This window comes from Erpetoichthys calabaricus, chromosome 17 (genome assembly GCF_900747795.2).
Source record: "Erpetoichthys calabaricus chromosome 17, fErpCal1.3, whole genome shotgun sequence".
NCBI classification, from domain to species: Eukaryota; Metazoa; Chordata; class Cladistia; order Polypteriformes; family Polypteridae; genus Erpetoichthys; species Erpetoichthys calabaricus.
The window spans coordinates 49,617,663-49,644,258 of NC_041410.2; the positions used below are offsets into that span (position 1 = coordinate 49,617,663).

At 43.2% G+C, this 26,596-nt stretch overlaps 1 protein-coding gene across 3 annotated transcripts in view; it reads left to right on the top strand.

Moving 5' to 3' along the window:
• map2k5 (mitogen-activated protein kinase kinase 5) overlaps positions 1-21,201 on the top strand; it is a 74,893-nt gene extending 53,692 nt beyond the window's left edge. The window contains exons 18-22 of one of the 3 annotated variants that reach the window (XM_028823245.2): positions 5,631-5,657; positions 5,981-6,013; positions 11,692-11,753; positions 12,051-12,096; positions 20,678-21,201. In XM_028823245.2, the coding sequence (XP_028679078.2) occupies positions 5,631-5,657; positions 5,981-6,013; positions 11,692-11,753; positions 12,051-12,096; positions 20,678-20,782 (273 nt within the window). In that variant the 3' untranslated portion in view covers positions 20,783-21,201. Of the gene's footprint in view, positions 1-5,630; positions 5,658-5,932; positions 6,014-11,691; positions 11,754-12,050; positions 12,097-20,677 lie in introns of those variants that run through there. The other 2 variants (XM_028823244.2, XR_003718784.2) reach the window with 2 other exon arrangements.
• The last annotated feature ends 5,395 nt before the right edge of the window (positions 21,202-26,596 follow it).

Sequence of the window (26,596 nt, forward strand, 5' to 3'; positions counted from 1 at the left end):
ACACCTTTCCACCACTGTTCCCACGGAGTCCACAGTTCTACTTAGCACTAAGCCAGCCTTCTTCACTAGCTTGTCCAGCCTCTTCGTGTTTTTATGTGTCATACTGCCTCCCCAACACATGGCATCAAAGAGGTCACTGGCAAAAACTGTCTGATAGAACATAGACATTCCATGATTTCTAGTCTTACACAACTGAAATAATTAAATTCTGGAAAGCAAACGTTTCTGCGTTCACTTCTGGAATGCACTTAATCTAATTAAGGGATGGTGTGTTCTAAAGCCTATTCTGGGAGCATTGGATGTAAGGCAGAAACAGATTGTAGACGGGTTTTTGGTCTGTTACAGAGAATACATCTAATTCAGTCTATGGGTGAGTTTTGTTTTTTTTTTCTTCCTCAGTTTCCCAACTTTAGGATTTTGGTGGGAAAACTGTAGTAAACACCACATGGACACTGGGACATTGTACAGACCCCACAAAGATATTCATCTGGCAAAGATTCAAAGTAAGGTTCTTAGAGCTGTGAGACAGTATCACTAACAACAGGGCCACCATGTCACCCAAGAGAACATTCCCTCCAGCTAAATTCTGAAAGGATCAAATACCAAATCTGATGAGACACTTAAGAATGTCATTTGTAATTTGATACAAAAAAGTCAAGTCTGTGAAAAGATGAGATATCCCTGTAGGACAAAATGCAAAGGAGCATACACTAAGAAGATCAGTTTTCCAATTAAATGAGAGTCATAAGACATAAGACGTTAAGATCTTGAAAGGATAGGCTATAATCTCGCTGAACTTTCGTCATACTTCAGATCTGGACAAACAAATTCCTAATGTGACACAATTCTGAAATGTGATTTCCATTCTGATGAGACACACCAATGGCACAGGATTTCCAATCCTGTTCAGATCTTTACTTAGTGTTTTGTTAATTATATTGGTGGGTCAGAGGCTATTCTAGCAGCACTGAACCCAAAGCAGGAAACAGCCCTGGACAGTGCAATCTCCCGTATTTCAATTCTGATTGTTTCTGAATTTACCTCTTTCAGTCCTATCATATTTATAATCTGGCTAAACTCTGAATGGATAACAAGCAAATAATTTACAATAGTATGAGGAATAAAGAAATTTTACATGCAGTGACTCAGAAAGATGAGGTGTACAAAATAGAATTTTTTTTGAATGGATCAAATTTACAGTCCTCAATTTTGGTTAACATTTCTATATTGCCAGCACACTAAGAAGGTAAGTACATTTTCTTAAGACAGTCGTCTCATCCCAGCATAACTTGTCTTGCTCTGTTCATCTTCCACTTCCAAAAATATTCAGACAAGATCTGGAGTTTCTTAAGGTGTTAATTTCTGCCTGAGTGGGCAAGGATTTGCTGAGGACATAATTAGTAAAGCAGCACTGTAGACAGGACTAAATGTTCAATACACCGGTCCACCATTTATCAGCCCTACAAAAAAGTTCATATGCTCTATTTGATCCGTTTCGGATAGCACAAAAGTTCTACTCTGCCAAGACTTGATATTGTGACCATTCAGATATCCACATTTCCATTAGTGGCTAAAAGTGGGGGCCCCAGTTGTCTTTGTTTTCACATGGCATCCGCTTCTTTTCCTATCCATTTTGGCACTGCTGGTATGGAATGGGCTCTCAGTACCATATTTAAATAATAACAAATCAAACCGTAGCAGAATAGAAGCTTGTGACTGAGCCATGTGGGACAGCGTGGTCCAGAATAAACTCGAGCGTCACCAATGTTTCACTGTGTAGCCTATGTAAGCTGAGCTTTGGTTAATAAATTATACCAAAATGACCTGAAGTAAAAAATAACTTTCTGTGCAAATAGTGCCCCTGGTATTGTAAAGCTTTGAATGTTTTCACACCCCATTAATTTATTACTTCTCTGGCTTCATCTTTAAATTTCATTTTTAAGAAGAAATTCAGACTCCCCGCTGCCGCCGTGATTTTCATCTTCTTGTTAATTTTCCGCGCTCCATATGGAGCTCCAGACATTTCACCTGGAGGCTGTACTAGATTTTGCTGTAGTGATCGTACTTCCGGAGGCCAAAACTGTCATTTAAGGTTCTCAGTGCATCTGTCTGCGACAGGCTTTTCGCTGGCACGAGCACGGGCGAATAACAAATTGGATGCACCTGAGATTCGGATGATTAGTGTGTTTTGTGAGTCTGTCGGCTTGTAAGCAGATCGTTTTGGGTGGGGGGGGGGGGATAGTTGAGGGGCTGGGGGGGGTGTGGAAGAAGGAGCTGAGTCCGTGCACTCACCTTTTCCGTATGTGTGTGTTTATGTCCGCATGAGATCCACTGGCGGCATGTTTGCCGACAAGCGAGTCAAGAATGGGATGGGAAGGAAGCTGGGCGCTTTCATCCTGCCTTGTCATTGATTAGAAGCGAGGCTTTAATTTCATCTCACCCCATGTTGTGATTAATTTGCATTCTTTGTCAGGAGTTAATGGACTTTTTTACGGTTCGCTCTAAAAATCCTTGAAGACACCAGGCTTGATCTGATGTTTATACAGCCGCCAGCCGAATGTCTCTTGATTGATTGTTGGGTTTTTTGTGGGTTTCTTCCCTTTCTTTCTTTTCTTTCTAAAGGCACACAAGTGCCATGGATTAAAGGGAACTCTGAGCTGTTATCGAACCTTTTATTGGTTTAAGCAGGAAGCCTGAATTAAAAAGATTGTAATTGCTTTATGACAGGTCTCTAGACTGCCCATCCCCATCTCCCTGCTAAAACAAACTACTGAGCTCCTGTGTTGGAGACAATGTAGAAGTTGTCTGTCCAGTGCATGCGGCCTGGGTGTGGGCATTACAGGCGAGCAACTCAAGATGTGAACCCAGCAAGACATGGGAGATTTGGATGAGGAAGGTGGAGAATTGATAGAAAAAAGGGTGAGATATAGGTGAAATACTTTATTAAATAGGTCAAGTCGGAGGTATGGAATAATATAGTATGAGGAGACATGAAAAGGGATAGGTACTTCTGTACTGTGGATGGGTCCTTCTCATGTACTGGTGCAGAGGCTGGACATATGGGGAAGAGGGGAACTCCTTTGGAGAAGATTATTATGGTTAAAGGCTAGCATATAGTTGCATGGGCGCTTGTTGTGCTGCAGGCTTGTACAGATTTGTTGCTGGGTGTAGTCTCACATGGCTCATCTCGGCATGGTTAGTGGGTTGTCGGTATGGAATACTGAAGATGGTACAAGTTGGAAGCTGATACACAGTAGCAAGAGTATGGCTGGTGAGACCAGTGCAGAATTGGTTGGCTGTAATAATAAAGAGCAGAACGGCAGGGTAAGAGATGGGCGGGAGGGGGGTCTAGTGCAGAGCAGCAGGGGGGCACATGTTCTTGGTGAATCTCATTACCTTTCATTGCTGCTGCGTCATTGCTGAACTTAATGAGATTTCCTGTAGCTGCTGAATGCTAATAGGATGGGGTGGGGTGGGGGGGTCCTTATTGCTTGGGTCATAAGTGCATGGTTATTCAATGTAGCGATTTGTACTGACCGTAGGATGGGTGTTAAAAAATAATAATAATAATAATATTAATAATGTGAAGGGCATTCTAAGCAGTCTGAGGAATTGGGCAAAAAGTTTAGGTGAATGGGTAGCTGCCTCCTCTAACTCAATCTGTGTCTGGTCTGTGGTATGTTTGCTAACTACATTAGCGCAGTTGCCATTTTTTATTGTTTCATGAATAGCCAAGGAATTTATAAGGGCCCTCACCCGATTCAGGCAAATGTGGACTGTTTAGCAGTGTCATTGTGTGTTGGTTGGGCAAGGTGTCTGACAGGTACTCCATTTGTTTCACGCACTTTTTGCTCTGGGATGTTTATGCAGTTGTGGGTTTAAGGTCACACGTTAGAATTCAGTAACCACAACACAGTATTTATTTCTTTGGCACATTGAGCTACATTCCTTGTATGGAAAAAGTGCTTTACAAGATGTCAAAGAAAACGATGCAAGAAAAGAAAAACAAATTAGAAATAAATAAGGATATAAATTAACAAATGAGATACCAAAATTAGTAAATAAGAATAAAAATTAAAAAGAAATTCAGCATTGAGGAACGGCCCCAATTCTTCTTCAGTAACTTTATTAATCGCTTATTAGTGGTACATGTGTTATGAACGCACCTGTGACATATGTTTGTAGGTAGCAAGATTTTATCTATCAGGAGACAAAAATTTTTGAAAATAAATGAGTCACTGGAATATTCTGTCAAATCCAACAATACATTATCTGTGTGTGTGGTACATTATCCTTATGCATGGCACCTTGTTATGTTTTTCTGCCATATCTTCAGAGTGTGTGTGTCTGTGTTCATCTTCTTGTAAATGTCTTGTCTGTGTTGTATGTGGTGTGCCTGGACAATTGGCTTGGTGGTGCACCAGATAGTGCTAGCCCTTGTTTAAGGATTTCCATCTCTAGAGGTAAATATACCACAATTTCCATATCTGCCAATTGCTTATGGCCTGAAGGGAATTGGAGCACTCTGGCCTGCTTCTCTGCAGAATCACTTTTGTTTTTCTGTTGTAATCTGTGCTCTTGCTTTAATCCAAGGGGTCTTGAGGTAAGATTGTTCACTGAGTTAATATACTGACACTGCACTGTGCTGCTTGTGGTTTGCTTCTGCTGCCAGTATTTAGTGTGGCTTCCACTCTTCTTTGTCCTGGTGAGTGTGTCACTGCCCTCTCTATGCTCATTTGACTGGCTGGTATGGCTCTGCCCCTCTGTATAATGTCTAGTCAGTCAATAAGCATTTATTAGTGGGCAGTGTGACTCTTCCCTTCTTGTTAACAGTCTTGACTGGTATGGGCTCCCCTCCAGTCTGTGTAAAACACTGAAAGCCTCTGTGTATCCACACCTGTGGATTAGTTGCTGTGCTGCAAGAAAAATTGTGTGGTGTGGTCCTGCCCCATCTGCACAGGTTTTCTGTGGGTGATGTGGTCTAGAGATCACAAAATTGTGAAATTCCTTGCCCTTCTATACAAATATGCATTGAATGGGGTGAACCAACCCCATTAAGCCCAAATGGCCACAAAACAAAGCAGGTCTTCCTCTAGTTTCCCGCTTGTGGATTTGAACAGAATGATGACACGGAAAGAAATGAGACATTGGAAGTTCATAATTAAGAATGTTGGACAAAATAAGAGGCAGTAAGCAGACTCTGGCAGCTCTCCAAAAATGCTAATTTGTGCCTATTGTTTAATTCAGAATTCAAATCAATGGGCTTTTAATTTGAACAAGAGCAACGTGGCAGTACGCCGATTGCAGCCTTCGACCTGCCAGCTCCAGTGCAGCCGCCCAAAAGCCATATTTACACGGCAGTCCGTAAGCAGCACTTGGAGATGGATTTTATATTTCTCAACACAACCTGGAGGGGAGTTGAGAGGCTTCTGTGAAATTAGCATTCTGCTGACTTCCGCCTATAAATGAGACGCAAGCTATTAACATTTGTGTATTTTCATTATGGAAATGCTGTTAACACATGCCCACAAATTGCCACCAGCAATGCAATAATTTTCTCTCAGTGATCATAATGTGTCCAAGTGAGGCGTTTTGATTATGACATGCTAATTACATATTGCCTTTTTCAGATTCAGAAAAACCAGGGATCTTTAATGGTAAGCTTTATGAGTTTGAGCAAAAAAAAAAAAAAAAAAATCACTTTCCGCGTTCCTGACGGCTGCCCGCTCCGCACGCTCCGATGCTCCACTTTAAACTTAGCAAATTGCATTTTGCAGAAAAAACAAGCCTTTAAGTGCCACTATTAGATTAGGTACCATTAGAAATAATAGAACATGGGGAGCGTCGATGTTTTCCTAAGAGTTTGATGCTTTTGATTAATCTCGCTGCATTTTATTGCATTAATGATTTTTCTTTCCACTCTACTGTACAGATATTGCATACAGGCTAATGCTCTTTCTGTCTCTCCCTGCTCCTCAAGCCTCTTCAGCTGCTGCAGTGCATTGTTGATGAGGTGAGTCCCGTCTTATGTGCTTTCGCTCCCAAACTCGTTCCTAATGGCCTGGAAAGTGTCCTAATGACGCTCGCTGCCACAGCCGAGAGCCATGGGGGACAGAGCAGGGGCCGCATGCAAGAGCGCCCGGGGGCGAGGACAAGAGAGTGCAAGAGAGAAAGAGAGCGCAAACATACAAGTAGCCATGTGCCCAGGGGTGAAAGCAAAGTCTAATAGCCACAAGACTAACCAAAGGAGAGGGCAAAGTGAGAGAGAAAAAGAAGAGACAGTCCAACAGATCACCTAGGGGATGACACCAAAGACTGATAGCCATAAGACCATCAAGGGACGATGGTATACAGTAAAGAGCAAATGAACAAATGCACATTGCACTAACTGGCAGTCATTAGCACAAGTATCTTTGGTGAGGGCAAAGTCTGGCAGCTACAGCACGTTGAGTTGAGGGCCATAAGGAGAAAGAGAAGGCAAAGTAACACAGAAGGAGTGGTGCCTCAAGACACTCTTTAGATGGCAAAGGAGAACCTGGGTTGAGTGCTAAGACCCTTGTGTTCAGGGCAAATGCTTAGTGCAATGTAATCAAGCAAGTAGTCAGTGGTTATGGGTATATACAGACTGAGAGCTATTAGTCTACCTAGTGTGAGGACTAAAAGGTGTTGGCAGCAAAGACTGCCTAAAAATGAAATGAACTTACGATTATAGGTAGTGGGCAAGTAGAGAGTGAGTGAGCCAGAAGGTGAGTGCATGTTAGTGACAGGAGGAACATGATATCATGTAACTAGTTGTATGGAGGTACATGGAATAGCAGCCATGACCAATGCCTGGCTTAAAGGCAGTAAACAAATCTGTTTTCTGGAGCTGACAGCAAAGACTGGTAATCATAAGACCAGTTTTGTGTAACAACAAAGAAAATGGTAATACCTCTTGTGTTTGCAGACAACAAGGAGCAAAGGCAGTTGTCTTCAGCTGGGAAATAAATGGGCAGGCTGTTGTGACAAAAAAAAAGAGTTGGCTGTTGCCTAGAGGTAACAAGAAAGATGGAAAGACTTCCAGATTATAGTGGCTGAGACTTGCAGCCATATGAACCCAACTGTGTGATAAGGGGACACAGCAAAGCTTTTCAGTCCAGGCCTAAGAGTTACAGACATGAGGTTAAAGACAAAGAGAGCAAGGATAGTATTATCTATGATGGTCATGGGATTTTCTGCCCTCATCTTTAGGAACTGTCAAGAATAAGATCTTTAAATGAGAAAAAGTGATAGCCATTGGGATTCTTGGGGCAGAAAGCATGGAGAGTGTGCTTAGAAAATACAAGGGGACATCCTCCAATTTATATGTCTCCTCTCCATCATTTTCTTTGCAGCCCCCCCCGCCCTAATATATTTCAGTATAACAGAGCAGTTCAACCCCCTCCGAAACTTAAATGATACCCCCTGAAAAGTACATGCATCATGCATCATTTGTTGATGCATCATCAACAACACCCCTAACCCCCAACCCCCCCCCCCCACACACACACACACACACACACACACTCTTTCCAACAAAGCACTCTATAGGTGCTTGTGGTGACCTCCTCACATGGAAACACCACAGACCTCTGGCCCACAGCTGCTGAGTAATTGCCTTAGACCACCCTGGGCAGTGGCCTTCCCATGAGGCCGATGCCTTTATTGGCTTCTGTAGCTCAATCTGGACCCAGTCAATGTTTTCTTACCGGGAAAGCAGGGGGCTCACTGTACATTGCGTCTAGTCTTTTTTCCCCCCAATAACCCCCCCGATCCCCTGATGCTGTGCCTTTGACTAGGGACTTCACTGGTTTTTAGGTAACCATGTACTTTTCAGGGAGCTATAATTTGGTACTTTCCAGATATTAACATGAGTCAAACTGCAGCATGGCTGGTCTGGGCTCTCAGACATTAAGCATACTGGACGTGTCCCTTCACCATGGATTGTGCGCAATTAATAATTAAGGAGCTGCACTTGTAATGGGTTGACCTCCTTGAACCACTCATTATTCACAAGGCAGAGGCATCACTCACAGCGCTTTTTCTCTTCGTCCTTGTCGTAGCCTCCACTGCTTGCCCGCTCTGCGGCCGCCGCTGCACACATTTAAGCTGACCAAGTAGTTAATAAAAGTGCAGTAAATTAAAGCTGCTAAGCAGACGGCCATGACATACAAGTCTGCAGAGGTGTGTGGGGGGGGGGGGGGGGGTGTTTTGGCTGTTTGGGGTACTTTAGCAGCGCAATGGATGTTGCGAAATAGTGTAGCAGGCAATGCTCTATTAGAGACAACTGAAACAAAGAGCATGCACCCTAATCGGAGCTTTGCTATAGGTTCACTTGCTAGGCAGTGTAGCATAGTGGTTAAGGCTTTGGACATCAGTCCCATAGGTTGTGCATTTAATTCCCACCAGTGGCACAGTGTGACCAGGACCAAGTTACTTCATCTGCCTAGGTTCCTGTAACAAACTGTGTCTTTTTAAATGTTGTAAAATACCTTGGAAGAGTAAATAATATAATAGATAATTGCACTTGCTCACGTTCTTTGGACCATTTTGACCTTCTCTAAAAGGTACCACCAACAGGCCTTGAACTAACCTGGCAGGCAGTGTACCCACTTATCCTTCCAAAAAGTGAAGTCCGGTCTATCTGGTTCATGTACTTCTGTGAGGGGATGATTACTTTGTATGTTCACTTCCCCGAAATACAAACACACAAACCTTTTCTTGGTGGTGACGGGGGCAAAAACATACCTGCCTCAGGCCTTGCTATGTATATACTGGAAACTTTGTAGTTTACTAATCCTGACTTTGCCAAGCTGGCGAGAGGTACTTGTGTGATCTTTGCACGCCAACCTCTATAACCTCCATGTCATGCCTTGTAAGTACTGAAGGCTCAGTTGTCCAAAGATCTTAAATGATCGTCCAAGGCCCGGCCTTGCAGGTTCCAAAAAGTAATTACTAGTCTAATTTTTCTGATAATTGGCCTTGCCAATTACATGTATATTTACTAATCAGTGAAGGCAGCGACGGGCAGGCGGGTGGAGGCACGCTGCAGAGGTGCTTTCATCACTGTCTGTCTCTCTCGGGCACATCAAGCACTTGCATGTATTTGACACAGTCGTGTGCCGGGAAATTGTTTGGCTCCTCGGAACGCGGCCCGCTGAGCCCGTAGCCCGCAGCGCTTGAGGCTTGTGTGTAATGATATATTGCTCATCCAAGCGGCCGCGGCGGCGAGATTAAAATAAGTCATTCCTTTGTTAATTTAAATAGGTGCATGCATCATACTTTGCGAGCCACTTTGAGCGGGAATGTCAGCGAGGAAAAGCTGCCGAAAGGTATTTTTAATAGCAAATGAGAATAGATTGAGGATTGAGTCATTTGCGGTGCGCTGCCTTATTTTCCACGGCTTGTGGCCGCTTCCCTTGTAAATGTAATGAGATGTCTGTTAACGCGCCTCTTTAATTTCATTATCTCTCTTGGCCTTTTTTTTTTTTTTTTTTTTTTTTTGGTGGGTTTAAACGCACACTTATTTGGGAAGTGTAGTGCCTGTGCCTTAACTGGATTAAATTAATACCTCCCAGCCCAAACGAAGTCTCCCCCCCCCCCCCCCCCCACCCCAAAAAAAAAAAGCAGCGGGCCATACATCTGAAAGGCACTACATGAATCTCTTCCGCTGACTTGGGGGTCAGGCCAACAGCTGCTGTTGCAGTTGGACTCGTTTCCAGTGAAATGGCAAGTGCTTTATCCAAAATGGAGAATTAGAGGGAGAGCAGGGGTCATGTCTGGACCAAATTGAGGTCTCGCTCTGCTGCGTCTGCCTACCTGCAGCGCAGTGGCTGCCTCGGGTCGTTTGTTTTCTTTTCCCAGTCTATTATTTACACTCCTGCCTTGGTTGTCGTTCCCTTGAAATTCTATAGCAGGCAGCTCCAGTGCTTGAATGAGTATGCCTAGCTGTGTGGTGTTAGCTGTGCCTGCATACTGGTGTATATGTAGACTTGTTTCTAATTGTCTTGAGGCACCTAAGTATATACATATTGTAAGGAGTGAGACAGCACATACATGTTTTGTTATCTGTATTAGGTGTACTTTTGCCTGCATTGGCTGCATGCTTGTGATGAAAGGAGTATTGTCAGCAGTGGGTTTGCCTAGAGTGTGAATGTCTTTGAATAGGGGTAGTAAATGTGTGTGTGTAAGGCTGCAGATGTGTGTTCCAATATTAAGAGAAGTGTAGTTTGCTAGTATGTGTGTGTAAACATGTATGCCAGGATGGTAGCTAACGTTTGAATTTGTGTATGTGCAAGGCTATGTACAGATTTTGTTCCATTGTGATGGATGAAGGATGTTTGCAATCCTTGTGTACTTGTGTGTCACTGCATTTTCAGTGGAATATGTGAATGCCAGTGTAGTGCAGTGGTTAAGGCTTTAAACTTCAAATCCTGTTACTGACGTGACCAAACACATCACTTCACCTGCCTAAGCTCCAACTGGAAAACAAAAGAAATGTAACCATATACATCTCTCAAAGTCATCTTGGATAAACGCATCAGCCAAATAATAAGTAATAATGTGATGTGCAAATAGTAAAACAAACAGTAACAACATAAAGTGTTAACAAAATGAAATTTAGACAGTGTGGTGTAGTGGCTTAGACATCAAATCCCGAAGTTGTGGGTTCAGATTCCACTGCTGACACCGTGTGACCATCAGCAAATCACTTCAACTGCCTGTGCTCCAGTTGGCAAAACAAAAGAAATATAACCAATTGTGTCTCAAATGTTAGAAGTCGCCTTGGATAAAGGTGTCAGCCAAATAATATTGGCAAGGCCAGCAGGGGGAGCTTACCCTGAGGTCTGAATGTGAATCCCAATACTACAGTGCAGTGATGAGAATACTACTGTAAAAGTGGTGCCATCAAGGTCCTGACTGTATGTGGTCATTAAAGATTCCTGGGCTTTCTTCGTAAAGGGTAGGGTGTATCCCAAGTTCCTGGCTAAATTGCCCACCACGGCCTAGTCATTCTGGCCCCTACATTCCCTGTCACTAATTGGCTAACTATCTCTCACCCTTTACCACCTAACAGTTATTGTGTGGTTTACATTCACTGTGTAAAGCAAATTGAGTAACTATTAAAGAGCTGTGTAAATGCAAAGAATTATTATTACATTTAAGAGTATGCCATGTGATATATAGCCACGCCAATTAGGACTGGTTTCAGTCTTAAGGTCTGCTGCTTTGATAGGCGCTGCACCAGTGTGACCATAAAATTGGGTTAATCAGTAAATAAAGACAAAATGGACGGATGGTTTATATTCCTGTATTGGTAGGTGATGAGTTTGCGTGATTGCAAATGAGTGTGTAAGGCTAGTGGTTATAGGTAAAAGTTGTTTGTGTACATACCATAAAGTGTTGTGTTTTTATGTGGTGGTGTGCCTTTGTGAAGAGGTGTCTCTGTTCATTTTGTGTTTGTGTGTGTGTGTTTTTTTTTTTTCTTTCCGATGGTGTATGTGTGCACGCAAGTGTTAGTAGGGTATGTGTATGTATGGATGTTTGTGCCTGAGGTTGTGTGCCAGTAAATATAAGAATGTGTATGAGAGTTGGTCAGGTACCTGTGCTTGAGTTTCTCTCAAGACCTGACCTTCTCTTCTGTAAATGCTTCTCTGTTCCTCTCATTTCCAGGACCCTCCAGTCCTTCCAGCTGGGGATTTCTCAGAGTCGTTTGTACACCTCATCACTCAATGGTAAGCCAGTCTGCAAACATGCCGCGCCTCTGTGTAAATGATACATCCCATTAACTCCAGCAGACCTCACGGCCGCTGCCGCTACTCCCATGCGGTGGGGGGATGAAATTCCAGCAGTCTTGTTTACACAAACAGGAGGAAGCAGAGGGTCGAGGAGCGTACACCATGGGGGCTTTGGACAGATTCTCTCACTTATTGTTTTTTAAGGCAGGTGGGGGTGGCAGTTTTCAACATCATGTAAGCTTCTGCCCCCCGTCCCTGCAACTAAGACTGACTGTCCCCACTGTGTTGTTGCAGCATGAGGAAGTCACCCAAGGAGAGGCCAGCTCCTGAGGACCTGATGGTATGTAGAGTATCCACTGCCTTTCACAATTTTCAGCTGATTTTGCTGTACAAGATGGTATCAGAAAGATAGTGCTTGTTCTGTTGGCACTTCTCCTTGCAGAGGTGGAATGATATGGATATCGGTAATAAATCTCACTGCTCTGAGAAGAGCAGATAAGCCCCCCTTAGCTTCCAGTTAGGGACTGATGGGACCCTTTGGACTATCCAGGATGGATATGAGGACCTGTGTTGTATGCATCGACACAAAAAGACTGAGGAAAAGCTAGGTGCTGGGTGGGCATATCATTGTTAAGTTGCTACTGCCCATGTGTTAACTGATGGTAAGTCAAAATGGCTGCAACAATCTGAGTTGATCCACCTACAGATTTCTTTGTATTCCAAATGGGGGTCTGGGGGGGGAATGCATGCCGTTACTGAGTTCATATTTGGGAGACACCTGTTTTTTTTTCACTCACCTAAATTGAGACAATGTATCAAATATATATTTTTGTATTTACTGAACAAGATGCTAGTGAAAATGTAAGAAAAAAAATAACAAATCCAAGAGCCAGCCTTCCAATCCTTTGACCACCAGTAACTTTTTAGGCTAAATGTTTTTTTTGTTTGTTTGATTGTCACAATGAAACTCATAACCCATTCTCGTTTTTCTCCCACCTCCCCATTATCCTTGAATGTGAGAAAGTACTATGGGCATACTGTACTAGGCTCCCTGGGATAGACATTGTTTTAGAGTCTGCTGTGAGCGGTTGTGAAGAGCCCAGGCGTCCAAGCATGTGAGCCTCCTGCAATTTGCACTTTCCCTGCCTTTGAAAGCTGTCATGTGAGCCACAGGTCCGCAGAGTACCCGCCTCACTGGCTGGAGTGTAAATGGTTGTGACAGAGTGCTGCTTGTTCTCACTTTCTCACTCCTGTGATCCAAGGAGCTGCTTTCCATTATTTAGGTTGACCATTTACTTGGTTTTAATAGGCCCGAGGGAGAGCTGCTAGGAGGTGGGACACTGTATCCTTCAGGAAACTCCCACTCCCCCTTTTGCCCTGACTTTTTCCATGTAGTATGTCTAAGGCAGTGCTTGAACATAACCTTTTGCCCCAGTTACCAGCTTAAGTTTGCCATTATATTTATATATAAATCATTTTTGTCCCAATGTACAGTTCCAGGTGCCTGGGAGTGGACAACTAGTAGTGCAGGTGCCTTTTTGGGAGGTATTAAGACGACGAGTCAGACAGGATACTTTTAGGTTCGGTGTCCGTTGATATCATATGGCAAAGCCTCCTGCTGCTCACCTCCATTAAATGAAATGTATGCGGGTCAAAGGCGATCTGCGCCCCCTGCTTAGGGCGCGTGTGGCCGCTAATACCTCATCTGGGCCTGTTGATTACGTACCGTGGATCCTATTGCTGCTTGGCGCCGTGCTGCCCTCACATACATATTAAAAACATATACCCATCCTATCTGTATGTAAATGCGCCAGGCACAGCTGGATATTGCCAAGGAGTATGATTTACTAATAGTTATTATCTGTTCTACTTGTTCAGCGGCGCGCCGGTGCACAAATTGCATCTTTATGATAATGGTGGCGCGCCAACCTGCACTTGTATTTTCTTTGTACAGGGCTTGTTTCTGCCAAATCCTTGTGGGCGTTTAATCGCTAAGAACAAACGTGGCTGGATCTCTGGGAGCAGTGAGGTGTGTCACTGTCCGTAGTGAACAGTAGGCATTGCTGCCTACTCCGTTGTCTCCAGCAAGGAATCTGTATATAAATACTATGGTGCCACTTTGTGAAGTATAACTGGGTGCTGCTCTATAGTCAGATGCCAGTGTCCCAATGATGAGTAGGCATAGAAGTGTCGCTGTAGCACAATACTTAATAATGTCTGACCTGTTGCCAGTGTTGTGCTGCTTTCCCTAGAGAGAATGGGGTACCAGTTTATAGTTTCTGTTCTCTCCAGCAAATTGCACACCATACTTCATACCTTAGTGCCAGTGTTGGGAGTGATAACTGGGTATTACTGTAATCGGATGGCATCCTCTCCAGTGATGAGTGGACACTTGTGTCTAGTCAGGGCACAGTATCTGCATTAATAAATAGGCACTCCTACCTTACCCCACAGAATGCCATGATGCTACTTAATCTAGTGGTAGTGTCTATTATGGTGAATAACTGCTTCTGTCTAATTGGTGTCCGTACACATTCAGTGCAAATGTGTATTTATGTTATATTTATGTTTTTTATGAATAATGGTGGCTCCTGCCTATTTGGGTGCTAGTATCACAGACTTGAGTACCTTTCCAGTTGCACAAGCAAATACTTAATAGTGTTGACTGTGTGATGGGTCAATGTCTACAGTGATTTATTGGCTGTGCACCTTAGACAGGTGCCATTGTCTCTAGTGAATTATATCATGCCCACATTGTTTTGGTGTTTTTATAAAGTGCCACTGCTGCTTCTTGCTTTGATTCCAATAAGTGGTGCTGCTGACCATTTGGATGGTACCTGAAAATAATAGTTCAAGCAGCCTGTGAGAGATTGTTATTAAGTAACTGGTACTGCTGCCTAGTGAAGAGCTGGCACCATTGTCTAAATCATAAGCATTGCAGCTCTTGTGTGAATTGGAGACCAGTTGTGGGCATTGGCAGTGAGCTCTTCACAGACACATGGGGGTGCCACACTACTGCTGCGTTTCTTTCCGTAAGCACAAGGATCCTAGCATTTGTGGCCATGCTTGATTGACATATTTTACCCCATCCCACCCCCATTCAGACCCCCTGTGCAGTTTTCCAATTAAGTGAAGGACTAGAAAGAGTGAAACCATTGAAATGCAAAGCAGAGGCCATGAGGCTCTGGGGGCTACGCTGCCGTGGACGTTTGTGGTGGGGTCTTTTGGCGCGTGGCAGGCCCCCCTATCCCCCCCCCCCCTTCAGCCCATAGGCATTGTGCAAGAGCCTCTTAGCACCTTTGTTGTGCTGGGGCCCCAGCTGCTCGCACAAAGAGGCCTGCAATCATTTTAAGAGCCCCTGAAACCTGTTGAGGATTCCAAGTAACTGGAGATGTGAAATGAGTGCTAAGTGTTGGCAGCCGGGGGCCAGACCCCTGGGATGTAAGATATAAACAACTGCAATTAAGGCAAATCTGCCCAAGTAAACAGAATCCCACGCAGGCACAAGCCGACATCATTTTGGGGGAGAGATTATTGGGCACAGATAAGTCTGAATTTTGTCTTGATTACATGTGGCAGATTTTCTCACCACGGTTTCTGCCAGGAGACATATCTCCTTCTTGAGGGGGAGCTTCAGCCTGACCAAAGTGCCTGGCTGCCAATCTCCTACTTTCTAGCCACTACCACCACCCTCACCCCCATTTAAAAAAAAAAAAAAAAAAAAAAAGCATCCTTTTTGACGGTCAGCTTGTGGAGAGCTGGGTGGGGGGGGCGGTGTTGCTGCCTGCCGGCTTCAGATCTGGACAGCCTAATGAGGTGCTGACCAGACACACATTTTAATTGCTTTAGACTTCTTTCAATTTTCAAGCTTATTAATCATAAGTAGAGTTATTTAAAATTGCATAAATGAAGCTCAGATTAAAAGCCTATCAAAACAATTAAGAATAAGGTAGAATTTCCCAAGGGGAGGCGCTATTCTTTTAATATTGTGTTCAGGTGATTATTCCCACTTTGATGCAACACAGTAATTAACATATTCAGGACTTCATTTTTTTTTGCCTTTTAAAGGTAAATTAAAAATTGACCTGATATGTTTTATTCTGTGCAGCCTCCTTCAGTGACAGCCTGATTTTAATAAGAAATTATAATTAACCTCTTTGTTTAGCACAAGTATTGTGTTGGCTCTACTGGTCATACTGGTCAACAGAATGATGTGCCACACCCTCCTTCCCCTATTCTGCTCCCATTGTACCGTGTCATTCTTTGTAACTGTGCTTTCCTGTATGGCGCTGGCCATTGACAGTCTGTTTTTTAAAAGTGTGTTATGTCTCGAAAGTTTTATGCTACAGTCTCCTCTGGTCATGAAGTGCCAGTTTGATGTGCTTGAATGGTACAGTTCTGTTCTTTTCAAGCAATGCTACTTTCTCCCTAGCCATAGCTATGTGGGGCGACTTTCCTTCACCCTGCTGTTCTACGTAGTGGAACAACAGCATGTTGGCATTGCTAGAGAACACCATGTCTTGCTTCTCTTCTGCCTAAATAATGCCTGGCAGTGCAGCTTGTCAACATACACTCATGTGAAAAAGTAAGTACAACCAATGGAAATTGTTGAGTTTTCCATCATTTTCAAACAAGCAAAAAGTGCTTACAGATGAAGGTACTTAAATATAAACATGAGCCTTTTCAATCACTTATTCAACAAAAATGTCAATAGACTGGACAACAAGTTAAGTCCTCTCTTGGCCTCAGAAGCTGATATTGCCACCTTTTATCAGAAATGAGCAGACTTCTTGTAGTAAAATGCCCACTAGTTTCTCTGATCAACTTGGTGTAATTTTTGACCCACTCCTCCAAGCAAAATTCCTTCAGCTGCAAGATGCTTTTTTTGTTTTCTTGTATGTACTGCCTGTTTCAAATCCCCCCAACATCATTTTAAAGGGAAATCAAATCAGGGCTTTGACTAGGCCAGTCTGTAACCTTCCATTTCTTTTATTTGAGCCATACCTTGGTGGATTTGCTAGTGTGCTTCAGATCATTATCATGTTGAAAGGTCCACTGCTGGTTCAACTTCATCTTTCAGGCAGATGGCCTCGCATTCTCCTCAAGCACACTTTGATGTGGTGTGAATTCATAGCTAACTTGATGACTGTGAGCTGCCCAGGCCCTGAGGCAGCAAAGCAGCCGCAAACTGTAACACTTTCACCACCATGCTTCACAGTTAGTATGAGGTTCTTCTCCTGAAATGCTGACTTTGGTTTGTGTCAAACATGTCCACTCTGTCTATGGCCAATCAGCTCTACCTTTGACTCATCTGTCCAGAGTGCATTGCTCCAGGAGAGCTGGTCTTTGCCTAGATGTTCAATGTCAAATTCTAGTCTTGCTCTAATGTCCTTTTTTGTCGCATGCAGGTCACGTTTGTGCAATCTCTTTTTTGATTGTAGATGACACTTACACCAACTTTTACAAGAGTGGCAGATTCTAAAATGAAATTTTTGGGGACTTGGAGACTTCTTTTAGTATCAAACAGTCCGCTCTTGGTCTGAATTTGCTGGGCCGGCCAGTTCTGGACAAATTAGAAGTCGTCTGAAATAGTCGATTTCAAATTTGGCAGTCTTTTTGAAGCCATTGACAAACTCTTTTCTGAGGGCCTCAGAGAGCAGATTTGATTTTGGCATGATGGCATCATTCATGTCAGTAGCAAAGAGGACACCAAAGACCCTTAATATCTGCAGTTTAAATAAGACATGGTCTACCTGCACACTCCCTAAGGAGGTTCTAATCATTTGCACCATATCTAGAACACATGATTCTGTTTTTAGGGATCTGAAGTGGTGACAAATGTAGGAGTTTACTTAGAAATCTGCATATTTGCTCATTTAGATTATGAGAATGAATACACCATGTCAATTTTATGTGACATTTGTTCAAGTTTGTCACCTTTATTTTAAGCACTGTTTGCATGAAGTCTAATGTTTACCTGTTTAAATATGTTGAAAAGTTTCCATGGGGTGTACTTACTTTACAGCACATTGCCACTCTTTGCAATCCTTTACTTTTCAACACCATTCAGTGGTTTATCGTACATTTATGCCACACCCTTACCCTCCCACTTTGCTATTTCTGCTCTGGGCATGCAGTGCCACACTATTCTTCATCCTTTTTTTTTTTTTTTTGCTACACTTTCATTTGCCCAGGTAATGCTGCAATCTTTTACAAGTTTGTTTGTGTGATGTAATATTGTTGTGCCACATTTCTTCCCCCATTGGCCATTATGCTGTAAAACAGCACTCACAGATTTGTTAAATCCAGTTCGGGGTCCTGTGGGACTGGAACCTGTCAATGCTTATCATTGGGTACAAATCAAGAAGCATCCCTGGACTAGAGTTGTGCAGTATAGTAGTATATGTTTTTAACGGTACCATACCAACATTATGCTAAACTTGGTACAGGCATTTGATGGTTGTGTACCAGCACCTTGTGTTCCTATTCCCAAAACCTCCTTCTCTTCAAAGCAATTTTTGTATATTAACAAACTCAAAACTCCAAGGGGGACTCGCCCATCCCTGTGTTATAAAATGCATTTATCAGCGTGCTCCAAACTCCAAGGGGGACCTGCTCCCTGTTATAATATGCATATATCAGCACATTCAAAACTCCGAGAGGGAAAGCTCAATTAAGATATTGAGTCTCGGAAGGACCCTGGCAGAGCAACTCGGGGATAGGGTCGCAGTTGGGTTGCTGCTGACCCCGGGTGGCACAAGTGTGTGCTGGCTGGGGAGTTGATGCAGCTGGGAGCCAGAGGAATGGGGGTTATCTGTTATTTGTTTTGGTACCAGTACCGAAATCAAAATTTTAGCTTCGATGTAACAATGCACTAGTCAACTGCAGGGTCCATTTTCAAACACACAACACGGCCAGCTCTGAATTCCCACTTAACCAGGCACAGATTTCTTTGGGATGTGGCACAAAGATGGGAGTACCCAGAGAAAAATTCAGACCCCACACAAAATGCAACTGGGCCAAGGGGTTTGAATACAGGAAGCTGAACTTTTAGGACAACAGTGCTAACTGGTTCACCATTGTGTTGGCCCCCTCCACATTACACCCATGCTTACATATTGCTGCTTTTCTTTTTTTGTGCTATAAGTGAAAATCTTTCACTTCTTGTATGGTACCAATTAGCTGCCTGAGCACAATCGCTCTTTATTGTCTGGCACCGTTTCGAAATGACTCTGCACATTGCCCACTTCATTTACTTCACCTCCTATTCTATACCTCTTAGTCCTGCCCTTGATATCTGAGCCATGATGTACCGTGTCTTTTACACCTGCGTAGAACCATATTGCCATTTCCTCTACCCTGTGTAGTCCCCCCACCCCCCCTTGGCCTCCCTACCACATTTATTGCTGTGAGCTTGAGCCTTGGGCAGGACAAAGCCACAGGGTCAGGGTTGTGTCGGGACAGTTTAAGGTGGATATTAAAGTAATTAATCTCAGCCTTTCCCTTCTGGCCAATGATTGATGTGGTTTGTGCCCTTGTGAGTGCCTGTCACAGTGTGGGCCTATGGAGGGCCGCTTTACTCTGCTCAGTCTACTGCAGTAATTAACCTGGTCTGCCAAGCTCCCTTGGCCCTACTGACTCTATTGAATGGTGTAGTGGCAGAGGCTTTAGGTGGAAAGGAGGCATGGGAAGGGCTCGGCTCACAGTTGAGAAAACTCAAGCCGGGGGTTACCTTTTGGAATGATGTTGGGTGGCGACTGTGATCTCGGCCACACTGTTTTAGTGCTCCGATATGTATTTCTACAGAGGTAACTGTACATGGCAGCAGTGTGTATAGAACCGGTACTGTATTGATGAATCGTCTGCTGTAATATGTGATATGGCATGTAAGTATGTAGAGGAATTCACTCAAATGGTTTCATAAACATGTTTACAAGAGACACCTTTATAGTGTTAAATGTGTGCACGCAGATATCGTGGGCCCCTCTCCAGGGTTGGTTTCAGTATTGCACACAGCAATGCCCGTGACCATAAAATTTTTGGAATAGCTAGAGTTTTGTAGCATTTAGGATTGGCTGGTTGTTGAGGGAAAGGTTGGGTAGGATTAGATCAATAGTACCACATGAAGTGAGTGAGACGGTGACTGCAGTGAAATGGTTGCAGTACAGTGGGGAACCCCCTCCCCATCCCGATTTTCACACGCTAGCCACTTCTCTTGACCGGCCCTCATTAAAAATGCATTCAATGGTTAGCACTAAGCTTGTCACAGAAACCAGGAGTGACAAGTTGATTTAGGAAGCCTGGTTTGTCATTGTTTATCTTATTTTAGAGCTTGACACACTGCATTAGTGTAACTGACAGTCTTTGGACACCTGTCCCAACCCTGACCTTTACCCCTTGCCCTGTCCCTGTTCTGTCTCTGCTGCAATTTTGAACTATTATTATTAATATTAATTTCGTACATTTACCTGACGTTTTGCTTAGGTTCACACTGTGAGGTTAGAGGCAGTAATTCATCCAGCAGCAATGGAGTTTAAAGTCCAGTGCCTTAGCCACTACACCACACTGGCCCAACCTGCTGTGGCACCTTTCAGAAATGGCCTATGCACAGGCAGACGTTTTATCTACTTAAATTCTGTAACTGCTTTGGATATCTAGCTCTTTTTTGCCTTTGCAGAGCTGGTGTTTTCAGAAGTATACAGCTCTGGAGAGTGTTTTCAAATGTCTCTGTTTTAGGGGGTTAAAAACCTTAGGGTAGTGTGGATGAAAGGTGAAAATGGAGACTAATGGAACTAAGCCTGAGAGCCCCTGTCTTATCTCCATTACTTGTGTGCATACATAGCGCTTATCATCATGGATTGGCTGACCCTCCAAAGCCTAATGGCAGTACCTCATTTCTCTCTCTGTTTCATCTTCCCTAGGGTCACCCCTTCATTTTGTTATACAATGATGGCAATACTGAGGTGGTCTCCATGTGGGTCTGCCGAACCCTTGAAGAGCGGCGGTCACAACAGAACTGCCAGTGATTACTTACACAGCATGGCGAGAGGACTGTGCCTTTGTTCCTGCACCACAAGACGACTCCTTCAAGCCTTTCAGACAGTTCTTAAATGGCACTGGGGAAATCCAGTGGCTTTCATGCTACTATCCTTTGCCCTCTTCTCTTCTGGTGTCTTAGTGGAGTTGCCAAACTGAGACCTAGGCTTGGACCAGAAAGGAATGGAGTCTTGTGATTTTACATCAGGTGGTTTGCGCTGGTGTGCAGAACATGTGTTGTGGTGAGCTGAAGTGGTGCCCAGTTTGGGATAGGGGAACAACCTGGATTATTAAATTATGAGCAAATTCATTACATCCCATGGCTTGGGAAAACTCAGAACTATGACTATATTTTGCAATATTTTGTTGTAAAAAGCTGCATTTGTGCAATAAATCTTTCTTTCCGAAACTGTGTACACCCAACACTTAGTACTTCTGGGAATCCAGCTGTAGCACTCTAAAATTGAGTCAAAATTTAAACCAAATTCATTATATAATGCCATATCCCTGAGTTTCTTGCAATGTGAGCGTGGCTGCCACCCATAAGATGATTGAACTTCCCACTGCCTCCCACTTGGAGTGCCTAAATGTGCTTCTGCTTAATCGGAAGTGAACAAATGCAGATGGTAGTTTTGATGAGGCTTGAACCAGGAAACACAGGTTGTGCTCAAAGTGTTAAGCAGGGCCCCTTGTGGCCCAATAAAGTGCCTGATGCTAAGGTGGGTAAATGTTAATACTTGGGTTTGGGGGTTCTCTGTTGTTCTTCATGAATGTCCTATTTGGAGGGTGCTGCTGTCTCTGCTGGCAGTGGGTTTGGACAGGACACTCTTCTGGATTTCTTAGGAACAACACAGCAGTTAAGAGAGTGTGGCTGCCAGTAACGCATCCCATTGATGGGGAAAGAGTTGGTAGAATCAAAATCCATATTGGCCCAGGATTGGTGAGTCAATCATAATATGGTGCCTTTGTGTCCCAGGTGCAATATACATGTCCGCTGGTGCTAGGAAGCATCTACCAGGTGGTAGTACTGGTGATTAAAAAAAAAATATTTCTTTAGTTAAAATTGGTAGGTTGGTTAGTGCTGCTACAGCGTAGTTCAACTGTCAGGAGTTTGCTCATTTTTCCAGCATCCAAACCCATGCATATTGAATTGACTGACAACTCCAAATTAGCTGTGTGTTTAGTGAGTGTACATGCCCTGCAGTGAGCTGGGGTCTCCTGAATCTTGGAGTTTCAGATCAATGTGGCCGACGCAGGCTCCTAGCAACATCCAAGTGAAAATTAATGAAATAACACATTCTTGCTTATTAAAGTCTAACAACATGGGCACCAGAAGAACATCTGGAGCAATTACTACTTTGTTCTTTGTTGTGTATTGTACACAGTAGATGGCATTCCTGTAGCCCCAGGAGACTGGCTTTACGTGTCGGTGTATAATTTGCATGTTCTCTCCGTGTCTTGTGGACTTTACTCCAACATGCTAAAGACATGCACTTTAGGTTAACTGGAGACTATAAGATCAGTGTGAGCAAATGTGGTGGACTTGTACCTTGACCAGGAATGGCAGGTACCAGCCACCTGGGCTGAACCCCGTAGTCACCAAAGGGATGTGGCTTGATATCCACAGAGGAGTCTTACAAGGAATTAGGCCATTTTTCCCAAGTTCCAAGGTAAAATTTCACATTTCCCCTTGGTGCCATAAGCAGCTGTTGTTTTTTGTAGACTGAAGGTTTCCCTTTTTCTGAACTGGGATGTTTGGATCAATTAACGCCCCCTAACTTTGCTTTATGATGAGCTTGCAGAATTCTGAGTGAAGAGAAATGATGGGTTGGTTGCCAAGGAAGATGCCAGGCAACAGTCTTGCCATTTCTCAGGTAACTGGCAACCAACTGAGAGGCTGGATTTTGTGCTGGTTTTAGTGGATGTGTTATCTTGTTTCTTTCAAATTGTGCCATTCTAATCAATAGAAGCCCCCCTCGCCACATCCACCCATCCATTGATCGGCTCGTCTCATTTAGCAGGCCCACTTACTGACAAGCTGCAGCACTAGTGGACACAAATTAGGCAGATTTAGTGGTCAGCAGGAGCAGATTAAATGACATAATTAGAGGGAGACGCCAGTGTGGCGGACGCTGTGGTTCTTAATTTGTCCGCACTGGCGTAGTCTGCCTGTAGATATTTGTGCTGGTTTTACATTCTAAATTAAGGAATCTCATAATATGATCAAACAACATCGGAACACTTGCATTCTGGGGTCCAGGCTCTGGTGCGTTAAAGTTAAGATAGCTGAGGCCCTCTTTAAACAGCAATAAAGATTGACGTCAGTAGAATCCACAGTGGGGGTCTTCCCATGTACAGGCTGACTTGATTAGCCAAGGATAAAGGTATAGAAAGTAATCAAAGGCTGCATTGGGTGATCTCTGCTCTCCAAATCATTGTGTGTGTGACTTTTTGGTGTCCTACCTTGGTGTGTATCCATAATTGAATTAACGTGTCACCATGGGTGTATTTGATTGTGTACCACTCTTCACGCCTCTGTCGCACAGTTTCAATTATTTAAATGTTTGTGTTAATATTTGAATGTGCCCTTTTTAATGGGGGGTCCCCTCCACAGGGCTGTGTACAAAGTGCACAAAATACAATTCAAGACAAAAGAGGTTTGGTGTTGTCTGAGGATGTTAGTTTTTAAAAGAGGCCACTCGTTGTTCGCGTGCTACACACTCCTATGGACTGAGCTCCCATCCAGGCCTGAATGAAGCCTGTTGTGGCTGTTTTGACTCCCCAAGTAAGACAAAGTAAAAGATACAGTTAGGTCCATAAATATTTGAACAGAGACAACTTTTTTCTCATTTTGGTTCTGTACATTACCACAATGAATTTTAAATGAAACAACTCAGATGCAGTTGAAGTGCAGACTTTCAGCTTTAATTCAGTGGGGTGAACAAAACGATTGCATAAAAATGTGAGGCAACTAAAGCATTTTTTTAACACAATCCCTTCATTTCTGGGGCTCAAAAGCAATTGGACAAATTAAATAACTGGAAATGTTCATTTCTAATACTTGGTTGAAAACCCTTTGCTGGCAATGACAGCCTGAAGTCTTGAACTCCTGGACATCACCAGATGCTGGGTTTCCTCCTTTTTAATGCTCTGCCAGGCCTTTACTGCAGTGGCTTTCAGTTGCTGTTTGTTTGTGGGCCTTTCTGTCTGAAGTTTAGTCTTCAACAAGTGAAATGCATGCTCAATTGGGTTAAGATCAGGTGACTGACTTGGCCATTCCAGAATTTTCCACTTCTTTGCGTTAATAAACTCCTGGGTTGCTTTGGCTGTTTGTTTTGGGTCATTGTCCATCTGTATCATGAATCAATTTGACTGCATTTAGCTGGATCTGAGCAGACAGTATGTCTCTGAACACCTCAGAATTAATTCGGCTGCTGCTGTCCTGTGTCACATCATCAATAAACACTAGTGTCCCAGTGCCACTGGCAGCCATGCACGCCCAAGCCATCACACTGCCTCCACCGTGTTTTACAGATGATGTGGTATGCTTTGGATAATGAGCTGTTCCACGCCTTCTCCATATTTTTTCTTGCCATCATTCTGGTAGAGGTTGATCTTGGTTTCATCTGTCCAAAGAATGTTTTTTCCAGAACTGTACTGGCTTTTTTAGATGTTCTTTAGCAAAGTCCAATCTAGCCTTTCTATTCTTGAGGCTTATGTGGCTTGCACCCTCTGTATTTACTTTCATGCAGTCTTCTCTTTATGGTAGACTTGGATATCGATACGCCTTTCCCCCTGGAGAGTGTTGTTCACTTGGTTGGCTGTTGTGAAGGGGTTTCTCTTCATCACGGAAATGATTCTGCGATCATCCACCACCGTTGTCTTCGGTGGACGTCCAGGTCTTTTTGCGTTGCTGAGTTCACCAGTGCTTGCTTTCTTTCTCAGGATGTACCAAACTGTAGATTTTGCCACTCGTAATATTGTAGCAATTTCTCGGATGGGTTTTTTCTCTTTTCACAGCTTAAGGATGGCTTCTTTCACCTGCATGGAGAGCTCCTTTGACCACATGTTGTCTGTTCACAGCAAAATCTTCCACATACAAGCACCACACCTCAAATCAACTCCAGAGCCTTTTATCTGCTTAATTGATAATGACGTAACGACGGACTTGCCCACACCTGCCCATGAAATAGCCTTTGAGTCAATTGTCCAATTACTTTTGAGCCCCAGAAATGTAGGGATTGTGTTAAAAAAATGCTTTAGTTGCATCACATATTTATGCAATTGTTTTGTTCACCCCACTGAATTAAAGCTGAAAGTCTGCACTTCAACTGCATCTGAGTTGTTTCATTTAAAATTCATTGTGGTAACGTACAGAACCAAAATTAGAAAAAAGTTGTGTCTGTTCAAATATTTATGGACCTAATTGTATGTTTGGCTTCTCAGATTGTGTAGAAATTCTGGGTGCTCATGTTGCACCTACAAGAATACAGGAGTAAATAAAAAACAATTCTGAAAGGGCATCGACAGAGTTGATCCAGCTTAAATTCTTGCAACTAAATGGCAAATCACATATGGAAGGACACCAGTGGAAAGGAAATCAGGAGAGACTTCTTTACTCAAATACCTGTGGGATTCTGAGCCATCATATTGTTGAAGAAGAAACCTGGACAACCTTTAAGAAGTAGCTGGGTGAGATACAGTAAATAAACAAGCTGATGGACTGAATGGTCTCCTCTGGTTTGTCACATTTTTTATGTTCTTAATAACTGCCATCTATATCTTTTGATCAAGTTGGAGCCCTTGCTCTGTTTATATCTGCATCCGTGTGCCTTTTTGACTTCTTAATGTTCCTGTATATTCTTTTGTGTCCTTCTGCGCGTTTCCACTTGTGTTCCTCTGTTTGTATCTTTCTTGTGTGTCTACGGGGCCTTGACTAGACAAGCTGACGTTTAATTCTGCAACTTGTTCCTGCCTGCCACACTCTTAATGTTTCTGCACTTGCATGGCTGTGTATGTTCAGTGTGATAACACAAGCCTGTATGTCTTCATGAAAGCTTGCATGTTCCTCTATTTGAACCTTTGTCTGCCAAACTCTTCTGTGTCTGTCTGATTTGGCATGTGATTGTGAAAGTGCTTTCATGTTCTTATTTGTTTGAGTGCATGTTACTCTGTGCGTGTGTGTGCTTAGCTTCATATCTGATCGTGTGTCTGTATTTTTGAATGTGTGCACACGTCTGTCTGTGATACTCTATGGATGTGAAGCCAAAGGAGACCAATGTACTGTTTATAATAAAAAAGGTGGGCTTATTGTAGCAACTAAAGTGTAGAAGAGTGTGCACAATTGGAAACTTCAGTTTAATAAAAGTGGAAGAATACGACGCATGCACTTGGCTGGACCGTCCCATATGGAGTTTTCAACGCTGTCTCACTTCCTCTTTCCAGGCACAGGGCTTACTTACACCAATCCTCCCTATGCCAGGCTCGCCTGTCTTGTGATTACAAGTGGCTTATACAGTGCATCCGGAAAGTATTCACAGCACATCACTTTTTCCACATTTTCTTATGTTACAGCCTTATTCCAAAATGGATTAAATTCATTTTTTTCCTCAGAATTCTACACACAACACCCCATAATGACAACGTGAAAAAAGTTTACTTGAGATTTTTGCAAATTTATTAAAAATAAAAAATGGAGAAAGCACATGTACATAAGTATTCACAGCCTTTGCCATGAAGCTCAAAATTGAGCTCAGGTGCATCCTGTTTCCCCTGATCATCCTTGAGATGTTTCTGCAGCTTAA